At 46.6% G+C, this 19,898-nt stretch overlaps 1 protein-coding gene across 7 annotated transcripts; it reads left to right on the top strand.

Annotated features, from left to right (window-relative positions):
* The first annotated feature begins 1,088 nt into the window (after positions 1–1,088).
* stxbp4 (syntaxin binding protein 4) lies at positions 1,089–19,889 on the top strand. 7 transcript variants are annotated; one of them, XM_077551729.1, is made up of 24 exons: positions 1,089–1,329; positions 2,677–2,714; positions 4,237–4,310; positions 4,386–4,481; positions 4,933–5,002; positions 5,213–5,287; positions 6,456–6,541; positions 6,615–6,759; positions 7,301–7,433; positions 7,732–7,838; positions 8,165–8,351; positions 8,646–8,715; positions 8,861–8,895; positions 9,354–9,450; positions 9,698–9,813; positions 10,017–10,100; positions 10,213–10,278; positions 12,550–12,747; positions 13,284–13,403; positions 13,472–13,521; positions 14,883–15,025; positions 18,352–18,409; positions 18,506–18,644; positions 19,065–19,889. In XM_077551729.1, the coding sequence occupies exons 3-23, from the start codon at positions 4,244–4,246 to the stop codon at positions 18,609–18,611; spliced, it is 2,109 nt and encodes a 702-aa protein (XP_077407855.1). In that variant the 5' UTR covers positions 1,089–1,329; positions 2,677–2,714; positions 4,237–4,243; the 3' UTR covers positions 18,612–18,644; positions 19,065–19,889. The 7 variants fall into 7 exon arrangements, with proteins under 7 accessions (XP_077407855.1, XP_077407852.1, XP_077407857.1 ...); XM_077551726.1 differs by having other exon boundaries at positions 2,677–2,752; XM_077551728.1 differs by lacking the exon at positions 1,089–1,329 and adding an exon at positions 2,300–2,317.
* The last annotated feature ends 9 nt before the right edge of the window (positions 19,890–19,898 follow it).

Below are 19,898 nucleotides of genomic sequence, written 5' to 3'. Positions count from 1 at the left end.
CTGGCTCCCTGAGAGTCACCAGTAGATCTTGAAGTCTTGCGGTTTGGTCTCAAAGGCTCTAATGATCTTGGCCATGAATATATTGAAGACCTTTTAGTTCCCAATTGCTGCTCGAGTGGCAAACAACACTTGAATGCTCAAACTGTTGCAGGGCTTAAATGTTTTTCCTCATCAGGTTGTCACGGTGATGAGGAAGTTTCATTTTGTCAGCAACTGAAGACGGTTCACTTCAAGGAGTGACCTCTCGTTGCAATTTGCAGTCGTGAACACGTGATTACGGCCTTGCGTGATGATGAGCCCTCGTCTCGTCTTGTTAGCGTTCGTGCCAACACTGACGAGGGTCCTTTAGCTGGAGCCGACTTCACAACGCGCAGCCACACAAAATATGCGTCGACTCCTACAACATAAAGCAGTTTGAACCAATATTGTCTAACAAATTCCCCAGACAATGATGTACCCTTATTAATCTTGTAAAGGAATTTCTCATGACACTTCTCATACTTTCTGTAATGACTATTTTGTACTTAATTCACATCAGATGACTAAAATGAACGTAGTTTGGAAATGTACACTATATTGTTTTAATAAAATCCGTCCATTGTTTTATCTTACAATGGGGTAGATGTCATGACTTCCAACTTCGGGTTTTACACATCAGCGCCGTTTCCAACCACTGCTGGCCGCGTTCCAACCGCCAATAAGCGGGAGCGCGTCTATCTGAAATGCTTCCGACACAGACACTACACACTCGCAGCCGAAGGGCACAAAGGCGGACGCGCAAGTACTGGGACGCGGCCCACACGTCTCAAACCGGAAACGGAAACAAAGTTGATGGGTGAAAACCCCGAAGTCGGAAGTCCCGCCTCCTCCGTGGCATATAGTCCATTCGATCCCGTTTTAATTTTGCTAATCATTTAATTATATCAACCAATATTTAATCAACAAAAAGTTTCAATAAATTACACAATATTTGCAAGAAGTAAGCTAACAAAACACCGTATTTAAATCAAATTAAAATGAATTGATATAATTTTGAAGTCAGATGCGGAAGTATAACACGGAAGCACCTGTTGGCGGCGTTTCATTTATTTACCTGGCGCTTTTCGAGCGGACGGAGCTTGTTTCCCTCCCAAAACAACGCTAAACAAACATGGCCGCCTTTCTTCAACAAGCCAACTTCGAACTTAAAGTATTTTGAATTAATGGATGTCAGTGTGTTGGGAGATCTATTTGTTTAAAAAGCCGAACATTCTGGTCACGGACTGAAGATTGCGACGAGGCGAAGCAACAACAAAATGGAGAGCGCCGACGACGTGAACGCCGCACTGGGTATGTATTTATTATTATTATTTATTTATTTCCAATATTTGACACGTTTCTTATGTATTTTATTGTGGTTGCCTGCAACTCAACAAGCCAAAACAAACGCCGGACGTCTGACTCAAGTAGTCGTGTTGATGTAGTTTTATGTTTTGTCCACTAGATGGTGTTTGAATTCAGTTTGTGTTCTTCAGAAGTTTCTTACAAAATGTCCGTTTACGCGTGACTTTTTTTGGCTGCAACATCACTCCGGCGTTTTCTAGGCACAAGGCACCCTGTAGAAGAAAAATAATAACAAATATAGAATGCAATAACAAACAATAGGCTGGTCGCCATTTGTTTGGATTAACAGCATTTTTGTCACAGAGGAAGCATTTCAAAGTGTGAAAATGAAGCCCCCCCCCCCCATCTCAGGAGGCTTCAGTGGCCGAGGCGGTCCTCACGCTCCCGAGCTCCACCTGGCCGGTGGACTGGGACGTGGACGGTTCGCCATCCTCCAGCCGGTAGCAGCGCAGTCTCTGCGGCACGGCGGCTGGGAGCGCTTCCTAAAGACGGAACTGGAGAAGATGCAGAGGATGGGGTCAAAGGCCGAGTTGAGGAAGTTGAGGCCCGAGGACACGACGGCGAGCGCGTAGAAGGAGGCTCAGTCCTGCGGCCGCAGCGAGCGGCTCAGCCACAGGCCCAGCGTGGTGACGGCGGTGGACAGGAAGCACAGCAGGAAGATGGCCACGACGATGGCGCACGTGCGCATGGCCTTGCGCACCTTGGCGGGGTTTCCCATCTGCCGCCGCTTCAGCGAGCGGGAAATCCGCACCGAGTGGAAGAGCAGCAGGACCAGCGCCACCACAGACACCGTCAGGATGCGCCTGCATCGCCACCAAAATCAGGATGTCCGTACGCAAAAGACCGCACAGCGTTTAGTTCCGTGATTCTCAAAACTTTTCACATCAAAAATTCAAATTGAAATACCTTATTGGACGACCCAGTGGACCACATGGTGTGTGCGTGTGCGTGTGTGTGTGCGTGTGTGTGTGTCTATGCAGACGACTGCATTCTGAGTGGATTTGCTTGTGTGTGTGTGTGAGGGGGCAGGTATCAGATGGGATTAGTGTGTGTGTGTGTGTGTCCCCATCTAGGCTTATTTCTGTCCCACACACACACACACACACACACACACACACACACACACGCGCGCGCACACACACGCACGCAGCAGCCTTGTCTGGCCATGGTTTTCCCCGGAGACAAGCGTCGTTTTGTCATGGCGCGGTGCGGCCAGCACGCGCGTGCTCGTGTGTGCGTGTGATTGGCTGTTTGTCCTGTGGCTGACGTTGCGCAATGTCATTTCTTCCGCAGGAAGCCGAGCACTTGAATGGACCGTCGCCGCTCTCCTGGTAAGCTCGTCTCCTACGTCCTGGCTTCCCTGGAGGAGGTAAAGTGCTTTTGTTGTTGTTGTTTTTGTCCATCTGGTTGTTTACGGGCTCGTGCGTCCACATGCTGCCGACGTGACACAAGCGTGCGCCGGCCCTTTAAGAGAATCATCACAACAGGAAGGAAACGCTTCCTGTGTACGTTTGACTTAATGTTGTTATTCCTGTTTAGATGTCTTTTCTTATAAAATTAGATATGAATCATATTTCAACTCTTTAATCCCACTTGATGTATTTAAAAAACAAACAAATGTGTTTTTGTGTTTTAGCCCTGTAAAGTCTAAATGGTTAAATAATAGACACAACGTTCAAATTAATGAAATGAACACTAAAATCAACCTGCATCCATCTTAAAATTCTTTTGTTCAGTCAGCAACTTCATTTCCTCGTAATTTATATCAAATCCATTTTCCCTGCTAAAAAAAAAATATTGCAAAAAAAGAAGAAAAAGAAAATAACTACGAATCAGAACCAGGCCCAATTGCAAATAGTAAATAATTGAGATGCAGACATTTTTTTAATTATTATTTGTTGGGGGAATTCAAGTAAGCGGAAGATCGAGCACAAAACATCAATAAGTAAGGTTGTCCTTAAAAGAGGCAAATAAACTAGCCATAAAACATAAATATAAATATAAAAATAACGAGATGCAAGAAACCTGACAAACAAAAATAAAAAACATTGAAGTAAAACAATAGCAATACAAGGAAATATAAAATAAGGTCTCGTCAATCATCAATGTAGCAGTTCAGGTCTTAAGTATTGATTGGCACACTTAAAAAAAATAAAAGAAAAAAAAGAAGTCACCGATAATTAGAGAGGCCTTGAAAAACCTCAAGTATCTCATTTGATACGATTGACATTCTCATTTTCCATTTTGTCTTCAATGCAAACCACCAAAAAAAAAAAAAAAATGTAAACATGTCGTCTACATGAATCCAATTAGTTTTGCTTGTTCAATTTGTGACCCGAAGTGAAGGCAACGACATGTGAGGTGCGCGTGTGACGTTGATGGCGGGCGGCAGGTGAGCCGGCAGATTAGCAGGAATTAAGCGATCAGTTTAATTGCCGCCTTCCACTGGACTGCTCACGCGCCGACGACCGACCGACGGACGACCGACGGACGACCGACGGACGACCGACCGACCGACGACCGACCGACCGACGACCGACCGACCGACCGACGGACGACCGACGGACGACCGACGGACGACCGACCGACCGACGACCGACCGACCGACGACCGACCGACCGACGACCGACCGACGACCGACCGACGACCGACCGACGGACGACCGACCGACCGACGACCGACCGACGGACGACCGACCGACCGACGACCTACTTGGAGCGTCTCTGCAGGACGAACGCATCCGTTCAATTGGGACAAAATAAATACAGAAAAATCAGGTGAGAGGAAAAAAAGGGATGTGATGATTTGCTTGGATGCATTTGTTTTTGTGTCTTTGTTTTTGTGCGCGTTGAGGAGCATCATGGGCCCGCACGGCAGCGGCCGAAGCGTCCGCCGGCTGCAGTTCAGCAATTGCAAGCGAGGCCTGGGTGGGTGCGCACGCGCTTTCCCAGCATGCTTCACTTGCCGGCATTGTTTACGTCGTGCTGCTTTTGTGCGTGCAGGCGTGAAGGTCATTGGCGGCTACAAAGAAATGGCCGGCGAAGACTTTGGCATCTTCATCAAGAGAGTCGTGGCCGGCGGACTGGCTGCGCTTGACGGTCGGCTTTTATTTGACACGCGCCGACTCGCGCTTCAGCACATTTTGGTCACTCTTTAAAAAAAATTGCATTTTTTTTGTTTTTTTGAAGAATTGTGGTTGTTTTTCCAACCATGCATTTCATTGTGCATCAATTAAACAAACTATTGGCGGGTTGCTTCACATTTAGAGATGAGTTGTTTCGGTCTTGCAAGGGAACTTTTGGCTTTGTTGTCTGTAATGTCGGATGTGGGAGGGGCTAAGCGACCATCTTGGATTCTTTAAGTTTTAAGTTAGGGCAGTACATAGAAAAGATTTCTTTTCTTACCAATCATGAAAAGTCTTGACTCACAAGTGATTTTTCTTAACATCTTTTTGTATATTTTGCCTTGGAAAAAAAACATGAAATGAAATGAGATGTATTTTTCAATTCATGTTGTTTTGTTTGATCTCGCTCTTGTTGCGTGTCGCAGGTCGGCTTAAGTCAGGTGACCTGATTGTGGACGTGAACAACATCAGCCTGAGGGGCGTCACCAATGACAGGTGAAGACTTTTGTCACACACACACACACACACGCACACGCAGGTGGCCGCTGTCACAAGCGTGTGATGCAACGCGTGTGTCAACATTTCATCTTGCTGTGATGACATTCAGGTGTGATCTTATTTCAGTGTGATTTCATTTGCTTGCATGCGGCTGATTTTAAAAGTCTTGTTTGTGTGATGATGCATGTTGATGATGTCTCCTCACAGGGCGGTGGAGATCCTGAGGACGGCATCGCTGTCCAATCGCATGTCTCTCCTGGTTGCCAGGGACGACGACTCCAGGTAAGCCCACCTCCATAAGCAACAGAAATTTTTATTTTTTTTTCCCCCCAACTGCCAGTTGTGTTCATTTGGTAGCGTTTGTCTTGGCTGCACCGCTTGTGGAGGTTCTAATGTTTTATATGGAAGTTCTTTGGCAGCAAAACGCCACACGATGGCGCCAAAGCAGCCACTTTGTGAGGTTTGCGAGGTTCGGTTAAAAAGAAATATTGGAACAAAGCACAAATATTCCGAGTTGACGGAAACAATTAGCCAATGGGGCTTCAATTCCCCTCACAGGGCCAACCAGCCCGCCCACAATTACATCCACATTTTGCCCTCTCCTGATTGGTTGACGCACACGTCTAATAATCGGTGTCACGGCTGGTGAGTGTGAATTTTGGGATTTTTGAATGTTTTTGTCATGTTCTTTGACAAATGAAAGCACGAGCCGCCACCGTGCAAAGGCGTGCTGACTCCCCCCGACGACAAGTGACGTCGTAGCCCTCGTGCCAGTTGAAGGTCAGCCGTCACCGCGTCAGTGTTTATTTATTTATTTATTTTTTAAGCGGGGTGTCAGCTGAGGTGATGCGAGCGGACGTTCTGTTGTCCTGGCTATTTTCGGCATCACGCCGCCAGCATAAACGTGTCCTGACGCATCGGGGATGACGACGACGACGTCGCCCGGCTGGCGGCCCCCGTGACTCGCGGCCCCCGTGACTCGCGGCCCCCGTGACTCGCGGCCCCCGTGACTCGCGGCCCCCGTGACTCGCGGCCCCCTTGACTCGCGGCCCCCCTGACATTTTCAAACACCTGCCCGCTCTTTACAATCAGCAGCTTGTGAGCAGGACCATCACGGGGACGGAAATCACAACAGGACATTGAAGCAACAACAACACATTTCGTGTCCACAAGACAAACGCTCGCTGATCCACCTGATGGCCTCAAAGCATCACATGCAAATGTTACGCTAATGCTAACCAGGGAGAACAACAGAGCAGGAGGACAGCCAAGATATATATATATATATATGTATGAAGGTTAAAAAATATATTTAAAAAAGGTTTATATCATGACAAAAATTCAAATGCTGAAAATTCTGAGGTTCACTGTTGATATTTCAAGTGATGAATTTATTCCTTCAGTCATAATGTGATGGTTTTATTGTATGGATTCATGTTGTCATCTCAAGGCGGGAGTTTTCTGAGCTGATGGAGAAATACGGTTCCGGGCCCTTGGCGGCGTGCGGTCAGATTTCGCCGACTCAACAGTCTGCAGGTGAAACCTGAGCAGAACCAGGACTGTGGACCCCCACATTTGAGACTCAACTCTGGATTTTGGGTCTGCGCAGGGAAGTTGGCGGACGCCGCCTCCTCGACCGCCGCCTCCTCGGCCGCCGCCTCCTCGGCTGCATTCTCGGCGTCTGAGAGCCCCAAGCTGCTCAGCCCCAAAGAGGGGGTCTCGGTCTACAGCCACGCGCCCACGCCCGCTTTCAGGTACGGCCACAGATCGCACAAAGAATCAGAATTGTGGCCGATCTTCAACTTTTTTTTTTTTTTTTCAAATTCAAACAGCAAAAAACATAAATGCAGTATTGCTTTGAGATACCAGTTGAATTCGTTGGGTGACCACACTCACATCTCAAATCAACTTTCCTCGTTAAATTCTCAAGATATTTTCACCTTTGATAGTTTTGTAATGATTTTTGTTCTTTTCAAATGCGGAAATAACGTGTTAGCATTAAGCTAACGGAGGCAAAGTTGTTTGAAGGACGCAGCGTTTAGTTTGACAGCAAACGTCACGTCGGGGTGGCAGCAAGCCTCTTTTTTGGGAAGGATCGCTAACGATCTGACAAAGTGCTTCAGATCTTGCTGTTGTCAATTGAGCTGGCGCAGATGATGATGCGGCCGTCCAGGGGAAGGCTGGCGAGTCGCCGCTTTGAGAGCCGGCGATGCAGAATGTGACGGGATCGGAACGGAAGTGTTACTTCACGGCCGTCCTTCCTCCCTGGCTCGCTTCTTTCCTTCCCCCCCGCAGCGACAGCGTGATCCAGTTGATCTGCATCGCCAAAGGCAGCGGCCTGGGCCTGGTGCTCAACGGCGGCGCCGACCGTCCTGAAGGCCCCATGGTTTTCATCCAGGACATGTTGGCGGGAGGCGACTGCCGGAAGGTCAGCCGACCCCTCGCCGACATTCGCAAACAGAAATGCTGGCTTTTCTCCATATTTTTTGTCTTGATCTTCACACAGAGTGCAATTTGGCGTCATTTTGTAGCTCTTTAATATATTTGCCTTGATTTGTGAGACGATGAAACCTGATTTCAAGCTGTTATCTCGTACAGGAAACACAAGACATGGAACGCCGCATGTTAGCAAACAAACAAATCGCTTCACTAAACAACGCGTATAACAACATATATTGCAATTGATGCTTCTTTGCGCTTGACGTGTCGTGCGTGTGCGTGTGAAGGACGGGCGGCTGCGGGTGGGAGACCAGCTGGTGTCCATCAACAAAGAATCGCTGATCGGCGCGACGTTCGAAGAGGCCGGCGCCATCTTGACACGCACCAAGCTCAGGTCTGGAAAAGAAGATTTGCAAGTACAAGAAACCTCGTCATTCACGACTCCCAAAACACTTTTTAGCTCATTTCAGTCCAAATGCTTTAAGCAGTATGAAGAATGGCTGTGTGTGGCAATTACTACTTTCCTTTTAGCCAGGATTCTGCCGCTATCTTGTGTGATCTTGGCGCAAGATAGGAAGCATACAAAAAGCACGACTCTGCGAGTTTTCCACCAAATAGTAGCTGAGGGTCGGTCACGCACGAAAGGAACTAAAAAGGCGTCTTCAGGACTGACGGAGCACAAACCCACTTTTGATGTTTTGCTTGCGGTCCGAACGGCAGACCCGATCCCACCGCGGAAGTGGCCTTCATCCGCCGTCGCGCTTCCTCCAGCTCCAGCAGCGGCCCTCACAGTCCCGGCTCCGGGGGGCCCCGGGCCGCCGCCGGGCCGCCGCCCACGGCAGTCACCAAGCTCACCTGCAGCCGCAACCCGGCCAGCCAGACGCTGCCGGCCGTCAACGTCTGCCAGGTGAGGCCTGGCAAACGCGGTCACGTGACCTCCTTTCAACCACGTGACCGCGTTGGACGGCGTGTCACGTCAGGGAAAAAAATGCAACTTCATCAATCGGATCACAGTCAAAAGATGAACTTTTACGTGATGTTATTTTAGTATGAAGGTCACTGACCGACATACATTTGAACAATCCGTCGTCCGTCCGTCGTCCGTCCGTCGTCCGTCCGTCGTCCGTCCGTCGTCCGTCCGTCGTCCGTCTGTGGTGTCCATCACTCGTTTTACATGCCGACTCAACTTTTGTCTTTGCAGGTCCATGCGAGTCCCGTCATGAGCCGACACGCATACGTTTCGTCCTTAGCTGAGCCTGATCCCAATGTGGGTACGAATCCTCATATTTCAATGAGACCATTTATTAGGCACACAAGATAAAGCCAGGAGACGCGGATTCATATTGATTGCATTGCTGCAAATCATCCAAAACCGTCACTAATACAGTCAATGATTGCGTTGATTTATTTTTGCAGATGGCCGTCGTGTCAAAGTGGAGCAAGTGGAAAAGGTGATCATTTTCACAATTCCGAGCATTTGAATGTATTTCTTCACGCTTCAGCGCCTGCTTGATTCAAGGTGTCATAATGAAAGTGGACGCTAGAGGGCAGCCTCATTTCAGCGCAATACGTGAAAACGTTGCAGGATTCGACAATGTAGTATTTATCAAAAAGTTTATTGAGTAGTCTATTTCATTAAGTCTGTGATCATTTGAGCTTTTTGCAAATTCTTGAGAAATTTTAAATAAAAGATTTCAAAACCAATCCATCAACCAAAGACATTTTTCACAAATGAACGTTTTCTCCCCCACACGGAAGATGTGAAATGTTGGCGCTTGACTTTTATTCGGACACGTTTCAAGAGAAATGATTTGTTCGCTGGCGTTTGTGGATTCAATCGTCTCGTGCTCGCCATGCGTACATATTATTGATCCGCTTCTATGGCTTTGGTTTCTTTGCACGTGTTGAGGCTCTGGACCTGCTGGGCCTCAAACCCTCAGACGCTCGGCGCCAGGCGCTCTCGGCCCGACTACAAACGGATCCGGCCGGGACGGTGGCCTATGCCGGTAAGAACTTAGCCAAAACGCTCGTCACTTGATTGGACAACAAGGTACTGCCGGCGTCTTTTTGGTTTCTTTGTGCAATGATTCAATTTGCATGCACAAAATATTTTCTGTCAAATGTTGGTGCGTGGCGGACTGAAGCCGGTCCCGTTGTTGCTATGACAACAATGAACACTTGAATACGCAGGTAGCACTTGATGATTTTGTCAGAGAAGACGTTTGTTTGTTTGTTTGTTTGTTTGCCCGTCAGATTTGGAGATCGCGAGCAGGGAGGCGTTCAAATCTCAACCTGACGTGCCGACCGCCGCCCAGCCGGGGTCAAGGTTCACGTGTGAGGACCTGTTGAATCTGCTCACTCGTCGCCGGGTAGGACAACAAAAAGTACCTAAAAGTTACACTTGGGTAATTGGCTTGACGGGATGTTACTTGACATTTGTACTTTACCAGGAGCGTTTACAACGACGCTACATAAATACTCCATTACTAATTACAAGTAGAGTATTCAGGACTGTGGAAACGTTTGTACTTTGTTTCCGCTGTTGTCATGACAACCTAAACCGACTTGGCAGCCATGCGATTGGGACGACGTGGACGAGATGGACGGACTGAGGACGGAGAACGTGGCGGCTCTGCGGGAGATCAAAAGGTTGCAGGTGAAAATCCCCCGTTTACACACAGCGGTTGTTCCGTTGTTGGTCTGCTGATGGCGCTAGAGGCACACGCAGGCTAACTTCCTGTTTGGCGCGGATGTCGCCTCGTGTTCAGGATCAGCTGCTGGAGTCGCACCGGGTTCAGCGGCAGATGGAGGAAGTGCTGGACGGCGTCAGACAGGTTGGACACGACACGCGTGACATCATCAAAAAAGAAAGCAACAAAACGGCTCATCCGTAATCATTGATTACTTATTGTTGAATTTCAGAATGTCCAAATCCTCCCAATTTCAACAGTTTTGTCGTCCCCCATGAAAACGCATTGTCCGGATAATCGCCATGTCTCCTTGGCGGCCATGTTGGCGGGGGCAACTTTCCCTTCCAAGGCAATGCACGGACATGGAAAATCTTGCTCTTTTCTCAAACCATTTTCAGGAGCTTTTTGTCAAGCGTTATCCAGATTCAAGTCTCTCTTTGTTCCCTCTTTTGTGTGACCCGATGAAGCATTTCGATGCTTCATCAGTCAGCGAAGCATCCTGGTGTGTTCAGGTACCATTTGTGACTGTTGTGCTGATGATGCAGCCTGCTGCTGCGCACAAATACAGCAGCAGGAATTGCGACATCCCGATGCGTTCACTTGACTTGCAGCGCGTGGGAGAGCGCGCGTGGGCCGCCGGTGTTGAAAATAGCTCGGCAGGTGCACGTGGGCTCACCTCCACTTTTCAGCGTCACTTTTTCTTCTTTTTTACCTTTAAAGCAGCCAAAGTGGTCGTGGCTGGCTGGCGTGGGAGGAATGTGCAGCGTTCCTTCAAATGGGGGGGGCGGGGGGGGGGGGGGGCTTCCTGCTTCTTTTGTTTGTTTGTTGTGAATCAAGCTGAAGCTCGCCTCGCTCGCATTGTTGAAACCGATCCATTCGCAACACAAAAACATGCTTGGGTCGTTTGGTTGAAAAATAACATTTCATCTTCAAGGATTATTTGCATAGCAGAGACGAAGTCTTGGGAAATATAAAGTTCAGATGATGTTTTTCATTTTTGCAGGAAGGCAAAAAATATAGGAAGAAAAGTTGCAAAATCTAAAGCAGGACAGAGTGAAGGAAGGAAGGCAAGAAGGAAAAGTCCGTTTAGTGAGATGAAGGTTGGAAGGCAGAAAAGTAGATGGGAGGGAAGAAATTAGAAAAAAACATCTCAAGTCATGAACGAGATCAGGTAGGAAGGAAGGAAAAAAGCAAGATGGCGGAAAAGTCGCTAAAAGCGGATGTCACGGAAGGAAGTCAAAAAGGAAGGAAGGATGAGAGGAGGTCGGAAAAGTGAGCAAGACAAGAAGGTGAGCGACGACAAGTGATGTGCGTTGTCATGGCAACGACAATCTGAGACGCGTTGGCCTCGCCGTTGCCACGACAACGCCGCACACTCGCTGTGCGCTTTTTGTGTTTTGTTCCTGTTTTGTGTGGTTGTGCAAACTCCTCACACAAGAGAGCCCCCCCCCCGACACCCCCCCCCCCACCTCACCTGCCAGCCCACAGCTGGAGACACGACCACTCCTGCTGCGATCCATTAGTGACTCAAGCAGATGCACAAACTTCCTTTCCACGTTTCCCTCCTGTGTCAAGCGTGTGTCAAGCGTGTGTCAAGCGTGTGTCAGGCGTGTGCGCTTACGTAACTTGTAATGACATTACTTGTAATCCCCCCCCCCAAGTATCATCTTCCCGTCTTCCAGCGTGGACACACATTGTGTGCGTGTGCGTGTGCGTGCGGGTTTATATGACATCATGGGGACCATTTTCTGGGCTTTTACTATCATTGTGGGGACCGCATGTCCATGTTGGGGACATTTTGCTGGTCTCATGAGTCCAAACCTCTTTTTAAGGATTTTAGAGTTTGGCTTTGAATTGGGTTTTGGTTGCGGTTAGGGTCGAGGAAATGCATGACGGCAATGAGATGTCCCCGCTAGAAGTGTAAACCCAACACGTTCGTGCGTGTGTGTGTGTGTGTGTGTTGAAGTTTTGGCCTTGAAAGGAAAACAGAAAACAGTGAGTGACTTGTTATCAAAATGAAGCATTTTTGCACATTTAAAAGGAAAATCCATGCATTTGATTAAGTACAGTTGGTTAATTCATTCAAATTGAATTACTGGAACTTATTCATCTTAAATAAGTGCAGGTTGTTTTTTTACCCTAAAATAGTTCAATTAAAATATTCATCCATTTGTTTTCATTTGCCTTTCAAATGAATCCTGTTGGTTGTTTATAAATGAATGAACCAAAATTGCAAATCAAACTTCCAAATGAATTCTTTCATGAATGAACGAATTTCACCTCATCTACAACGAGTTCACTTCGTCTGCCAGTTTGTAGAAATCAGCAGTTGGCCACAAAATGTTTTTTTCGCGAGTGTTTGCAAATGTCAGACGGGCCCTGAAGGCGTCATGAGCGCAACTTCCTCCCCGGCAGGAAGCCGAGGCGGCCGGCGAGGAGACGCGGGCGCTGCGGGCGCGCGTGGCGCTGGCCGAGGACGCCCGCAAGCGAGCCCGCGGGATGGAGATGGACTACGAGGAGGTGGTCCGCCTGCTGGAGGCCGAGATCGCCGAGCTCAAGACCCGGACACGCAAAGCCACTCTTCGTCCTCCTCTTCCTCTTCCGGACAACAAGGTAGGAGGACACGCGCTCGCAAACGCTGCTTTTGTGTGCAGATTGAGACCATCGAGCAAAAGGAAAGGAAAGAAAAATGGCTGCCGTCGTCGTCTGTGCGGCAGATTTGAATTCCCACAAATTCACGGATCCACTGAAAAACTCTCTATTTGTTCTTTTTGTGCTCAAATGTAGTGCTTTGCCGCCGTCTTTTAGCTTAACGATGCCAAGGAACTGTCATATGTTGAGGTGATTCTGCTTCATTCAGATAAAAGTAGTGCATGGCCGCCAACTTGTGGTCAAGTGAGTTGAGGATCTTTTGACCGAATGCTTTGCTGCCATCTTGTGGCATCTGCAGGCGATTGTTTTTGGCCGTCAATCACGTCCAGATTTTCCGCATTTGTGTGAAGGCGGTTGCCAACTTGGAAGCTGAAATCTGATTGGACAAACAAATGCAACTTCAAATGAAGACGTGAGACTTGTGAGCTTGTAAATGTCGAGCGGCCTTTTTGCCTTCCAGGGACGCCGGCTTTTGTTTTTTTTTGTTTTCTTTGTGGCAGGCGGACAGCGAGCAGCTGAAGAAGAAAGCGGCCATGTTGGAATGTCAGCTGAGAAAAAGCCACGCCGTCAAGAAAACGCTGGAGGCGGCCACGGCAAAATTGCTGACTTTTGCGCAGGTGGCAAGCGGCAAGATGGCCGCTGGGTGGATTGCGTCCAGGTTCAACTTGTTTTCTTTTCTCCTCAGGACGTTCAAGAGTTTCTGCTTGAAGGACTCGGACACAGCGCCACCTTCAGGTAACATCTTGAAATGCGTCCTTTTCCCTTTCCCGCCTTGACCCACTTGGGCCAGCCCAGGTGGGCCCGTCACCTTCGTAAGCCGCTTGGCGCTAATGGCCGCCCGCTGCCGGTGAGCCTCGTTACCAAACGTCTGCGCCGCAGTGGGGGGGGGCAGCAGGTAGTCGCTGCCTTTCATGCCGACTTCTGCACAACCGTCAGCGCCGCAAGCGCTTGGCAACGACGCCAACCTTTGGCACTCTTTAGCTAGCTCATCATTTGAGTGCTATTTATTAGCATTTTGACATTTTTCACCAGCATTTGTTTGCTTTTTATGATCCACATTTAATTGCAAATCAATATTTTTCACTCGTCATTTATTAGCAAGCCTCGGTTTGCTTTTATCATCAGCTAAATGTCTTTTTCGTGAGCATTTATTAGCGGATGATTAGCACCTGTTTACAAATAACACCGTTATTAAATACAAAATAGTTTTATCATCATCATCATCATCATCATTTGTTTCAGGATGTTTGACAGGACTTGTTTGACCGGTACCAGTACCAGTACCACAAGTACATAGCTGCTAATTGTCCCAAGGTCACATTTTCATTTTCCCTTCAAATTGCATGAAAATAATGTCAATTTTCCGTTCTTCTGATTTCTATTTCCGGATCGTAAAATGGCCAGAAGGGGGCACTGTCACGAGTACCGATACCTTGAAATAAAGCCCGATACCTGGTAATGGTACTCACCCATCCCTATTTTTTTTTTTTGCAAGTAACTTTTTGATTAGCATTTGTTAGCTAATCCATCATTTATTGACCGGTCGCTAGCACGCAAAACACAAATGTTTGTCCATTGCTTGTTCAGCCGTCAAATCAGCTGCTTTGGATTCCTCCCGTCTTGATGGTCCTTCCTCCGACGCTAAGCTCACATCTCTCCTTTTTTCCGCTTTGTTGGATGTTCATTTTGTTGCCAGCGTGCGTCCCGCACAATGAGGCGCTCGCTCTTTGTGTCTTTCTTGTGTAAGTCCAAGTTTCAATCAGGTCAGTCGGTCGCGCTGTGTGTGTGTTGTGTTTTTCAGCGTGTCTCTCATGTTTCATAACCGCCGTGCCCCCCATCCTCCTGGAGACCCCCCCCCCCCTCCCCCTCCCTCTTGTCCTCACCTGTTGTTACACGTTTGTAGGCCGCTGGCTGACCAAGAAGAACAACAACAAAAGATGCGTTCTTACCGACTTCTTATTGTTGCGCTCAGACGGGAAAAACATCACGACGTCTTTGTCTGATATGACGCCATTTTGTGTCGCTTTCATTTTGAATTGCAACGTTGCTGCGTTCCTAATAGTTGACGTGAAGGCGCAATTGTTGTTGTTGTGCAGCGGCGAGGACGTCGAGGACGTCGAGGACGTCGAGGACGTCTCTCAGGACGGACCCTCGCCGCACAAGAAGACGGCGGCGGCGGCGCTGGCCAAGGAAGCGCGCGAGCTGAGCGCCAGCGTCAGGAAGCTCCTGCAAGTGGACAGTAAGTCACAATTGAACATTTCCTTTTTGCGTGTTGAAAACGTGCATCTTGAAGCCTTCCGCTTTCAGGAAAATGAAAAAGCACAAAAACGAGACACAAACTTCAAAGTCTCAAAGACGCACGTCAGCTACGTTAGCATCACGTCCGCTAGCTGGCCAAACATCAACTCGGCTTGCTGTCACTTAATGGCAGCAGCGGTAGGAAAGTAGTACATAGAAAAGCGACTTCATTTGTTGCTCTTGCGTTGCAAAATAAACTTTACAATTGGCCCATAAATATCTTTTCACAAGTATGTATTTATTGGCGAAACAAATAAACAATAAATGAGCAATTTACGCTATTGGCAAATTGATCATTTATTGAGATGACAACTTTTTCACTAGGATTTCTTATCAAATCGATCTTTTCAGTAGTGTTGCCAAATGTTTCTTTGATGAAAACGGGCTCATTTGTAGACTCGCGTCTTTGAGCAAATAGCTTTTTAAGTCGCCTTTCTTCGTAAATCAATCATTTGATTACCATGAATGTCCATCCGCAAAGAAGTCGTAGGCAGGCGGCAAACGTCGTTACAAAACTGAGACGGACTCAAAAGTTGTCAAAAGCAGCAACCCAAAAAAGGGGCTTCAATGCGGGAATCGATTTTGACGGGAGGAGCTTGGATGACGCGCTTGAGTGACAGGAAAGTCGCATGAAAGTTTTCCGTGCCTTCCTCCCCGCACGCCTGCGCCCCCTGGTGGACGGCCGCTTGTGCTGCGAGTGACGTCTGCCCTCCATGTTTCAGCAGCGACCTTCTAGCGGCCCCGCGGAGCCGCTTTTGCCGCCATCTTCTCCGTAGACGTCAGGTGTGCTCTTGCCGCCTGCGTGCGCTTCATCAAAACTCCATCCAGGCGTCTTTCGAATCACAACAACGTCGCTGCCGTAAAGCATCCGGCAATATTAATATCGTTTCATAGAATGTAAAGAAAGCCTTTCAGCTCCGTCTTGGCGCGCCCTCATTTACTGGACATTGTGCTGCTCCTTCTTCTGTGGCCACTAGGGGGCACATCGGCAAAGAAGGCCGTCGCAGCTAAACCGAATCGATTGGAGGATTATGATATTTGTATTTTTTTATTGTTGTCAGCTGTGTGTTTGTTGCGGCACCGTTTGTCCGTTTTTAAAGATTGACATCAACATCAACGCAACTATTAGTCACATATCCCAAAAAAATGATTCGCTGTTATCAGGTAACATTCCAAATCTTGTAACGTTCCATTTCATTCTCGGTGTTCATTGAGCTTATTTTGATTGGCTTGTTGTTCAAATCAATCAATATTGAATTGATGACCAAATGCAAATGAACGTGACCATTTTGTGTGCTGCTTCGTTCGCCATGGATCGCGCAAGCACAAAATGGCCGCCACAAAGCAACGCCTTGTTCGTAAACACGATTGTTTGTGAAGTCGGCTTCCGATCGATCGGGTTGCCGAGACCCCGCAGCCGCAACGCACACACGAAGACGTGTTTGGTAACAGGACAAAATGATGATGATGATGATGATGATGATGGCCAGATGTCATAAAAAGACACGTCGAAGGAAAGTAGGTCATTTGGATGCAGGAGAGTTTTCCCTCCATCTGCTTTTCATCACGTCGCCTGTTGCTAGGATACCGAAAGCCTCACGCACGCACGCACGCACGCACGCACGCACGCACACGCTTGTAAAGATGCGTGGAGGAGACCTTTTTTATTTTTCTACAAGAAGCTGCTGTCAACATTGAAGCTTGTTTGTGTTTGTCAAGTCTAAAATTGTCAATAAAGTTAGTCTTGTCTGACGTCTTCTGACCACTTGTTGTCCTTTCTTCACTTTTCTACACGATACTTTTACTCTCCTTTTACTTTTTCAAATCTATTGGCGAGTTTTGGGTTGCTTTTTTTAGTCTTACATTTGTTTTCTTTTTTTTTAGCACTTTTCCTTTTTGTTGAAATGTTTTTCCATGAAACTTTTGTCACTTTTAGTTTTTGCCCTTTTTGTTGTTGTCTTTCTGGTTTTGTGTCATTTTGTAGTATTTTGTGCAGCGTGTCTCTTTGTGAAATATTTTTTTTTGTCTTAATTTTTTCCAGTGTTCATTTTGTTCCATTTTTTAATCTTATATTTATTTTATTTTTTTGCAGTAGGTTTTTGATGCCTTTCAAATGAGGCTGTTGTGAAAGTGATTTTCTAATCAGGAACTTTGTCAACTTGACAAAGTTTGCTTTCTCTGACATCTGACTGACTTTTTTTGTTTTGCATTTTATCATATTTTGTGGTCATTTTTTTTGTTTGGTCTTTTTTGTTGCTGTTTTTCTTTAACTTTTTGGAGTCCCGTTTTGTTTTCTTTTTCTTTTCTGAAGCTTTCCTTTGAGTTTGGAGTTTTAGTCTGCGATGTTTTTGTTGTTGTTTTTACATGAAGTCTTCCTACCTTTCTTGTCTTTCTGCTTTTTTTTTTAGATGTCTTTTTTGCTTCAGTTTGTCTTCTTGTCATATTGACTTTGATGTCTTTTATGTGAGATGTTGATAACACGTCTCATTATTTGTCGGTGTGTTGCGGTGGTTTGGTGTCCCACTTTCTATTGTGGACCTCACAAAAGAGCTTCATCATCTTCCTCCTCATCACCTTTGCGTGTCCTCGAGGGGACGACAAATGGGCGCGAGGCGAGGCGGGGCGGGGCGGGCGTATCGCTCTCCACTTCCAGAGAAAAACACTTTTTTTGCTCTCTTTTTTTTTTGTGCTCATCCGAAACCAGCACAAGCACAAAAGACGACAAGCGCACGTTGACACGAGCAAATGAGGTCAACGTGCGTTTGTAATAACGACGACACGTTGACCTCGATGCATGAGCAGCTCATGACATGCACGTTGTCAATAAAAACAACGGCATCATTAGTTCATGACTTCATTTTTTGTTAGATATATTTATTTATATTTTTGTGTTACGTTTGCTTTGTTTGTCTTTTTTTCTTTCATGTTGTCCGTCGCTTTCTTTTTGCTGAAATTTCAAAGACTCGACTCAAATTTCGATATTTGTTGTTTCTGTGACATTTTCCACAACTTTTTCAAATGTCTTTGTTTTGTTTTTCTTTTGCCATTTTGGTGCATTTTGTTAGCAACAGTGATACGGTAAGTGAATGTTTGTGACAGGCTGCTTTCTTTAGTTTTTTTAAGCAAGTGTGTCAAGGGTTCCAGTTAGGAGCCTTGAGGCACTCCTTTTTCAATAGAATCTATTCATGGTCAAGCGTTGTTGACGTTATCTCCAGGTTGGTTGACAGGTTGTGTGTGCGTGTTTGCGTGTGTGCGTGCGTGCGTCAGCTCTTCCGTACGGCTGGGAGGAGGCGTACACGGAGCGCGGCGTCAAGTACTTCATCAAGTACGTAGTCTGCGCTCGTCCATCGCTGCCAAGTTGAGTTTTTGTCTAATGTTGTCGTTACCATGGCAACCTTTGTTGCTCTTTTTTTTTTGTCAGCCATGTAACGCAAACCACCTCGTGGAGCTCGCCGCTGCCCGTCGCCATGACGACGACGACATCATCATCGGAGGCCGCAAACGGGGACCGGGAGATGAAAATGTAGGAGGAGCTTCTTGTTGCTATGGAAACTAATTGCGTGAGTATTAATTGAGAGGAAACTGCCGATTGTTGGTCACCCGCCATTCATTTCGATGGGGGATTTCGACGCCTACATCATTTTCTCTTACATGTTTTGTTTTTATGTGTTTGTCATTCATTTTTTATTCATTCTTTGTGACATTTTTTCTTTTTTTGCATTTTTGGTGGGGATTTGTTCAATTATGTGAATCCGCTATTGTTATTCTGTGACATTTTCTTCATATTTTTGTTCCGTATTTTAGGGTTTATCATTTTGCTTTCTTTCTTTCTTTCTGCTATTTGTATTTTTGCTGATTGTTTGGCCTTTTTTTTTCGCATTTTTGGTTTTGTAGCCATTTTTACTTTTTGTTCATTTTTGTCAGTTTTTCTTGCTAGTTTTGGTGTCATATTGATCTTTTTGTTCATTTTTTTCCCCTAGAAGAAGATGGGGGTGTTTGTTGTTGCTATGGAAACTCTCCTGCCCTGTAAGTATGTTTCGAAACTAACCGGAAAACACAACAACAAGCTGGACTGTTAAAAGGAAGCGAGACAATCAGAAGGCTGAAGAAAGTATGGAGTGGAAAAGACACTTTCATGACCTGAACACACATTTATTCCCCAAAAATCTTTCTTGTGGTCATCTTGATGCTCATTATTTCACACACACGCTGTTGTGACGTCATAGAGACAAATCATTGTGTGTGCGCGAAACTGATTAGTGCTTTTCCCCCACAAAATAACTGAATAAAAGACTCCAGTAATCTGATTACTTGCCTACACACGGACGGTACGGGGTCATGCGTGTGCGCGTGCGTGAGTTATTTATAGCGAGCGTGAGACGGCAGCAGCTGGAAGGCTGAGAATATCCCGTTCAAATACACGACAGCAACTTTGACACGCACGCAAACATCAACACGCAAATATTGGACCACGCAAATATTGGACCACGCAAATGAGACGCCATTTTGTTTGGGGGACGGCAGTTTGTGCGCTAAATGCTAAAATGATGCTAACGTGATTGTAAAGCGGAGTTGGAGTGAGCGGCAGAGGTGACGTAACACGGGAATAATCCATAATAATCCAAATCAAATGAAGCCACAGCAAAGAAAACGCGAGCAAATTTCAATGTCGACGTATGAAACAACAAATTAAGTTCCATCAAATAAATGCTTGCAAATGAACCAATGAAACGACACCAAAATAAAACCAACACGGATGCAAAGATACAATTCAATAAAACGTTACAGATAAATGACGACACAAAGTGAAACGC

This window comes from Vanacampus margaritifer, chromosome 18 (genome assembly GCF_051991255.1).
Source record: "Vanacampus margaritifer isolate UIUO_Vmar chromosome 18, RoL_Vmar_1.0, whole genome shotgun sequence".
Lineage (NCBI taxonomy): Eukaryota > Metazoa > Chordata > Actinopteri > Syngnathiformes > Syngnathidae > Vanacampus > Vanacampus margaritifer.
Note: the sequence above shows the minus strand (reverse complement) of the source record. Positions and strands in the feature narration are given on the sequence as shown.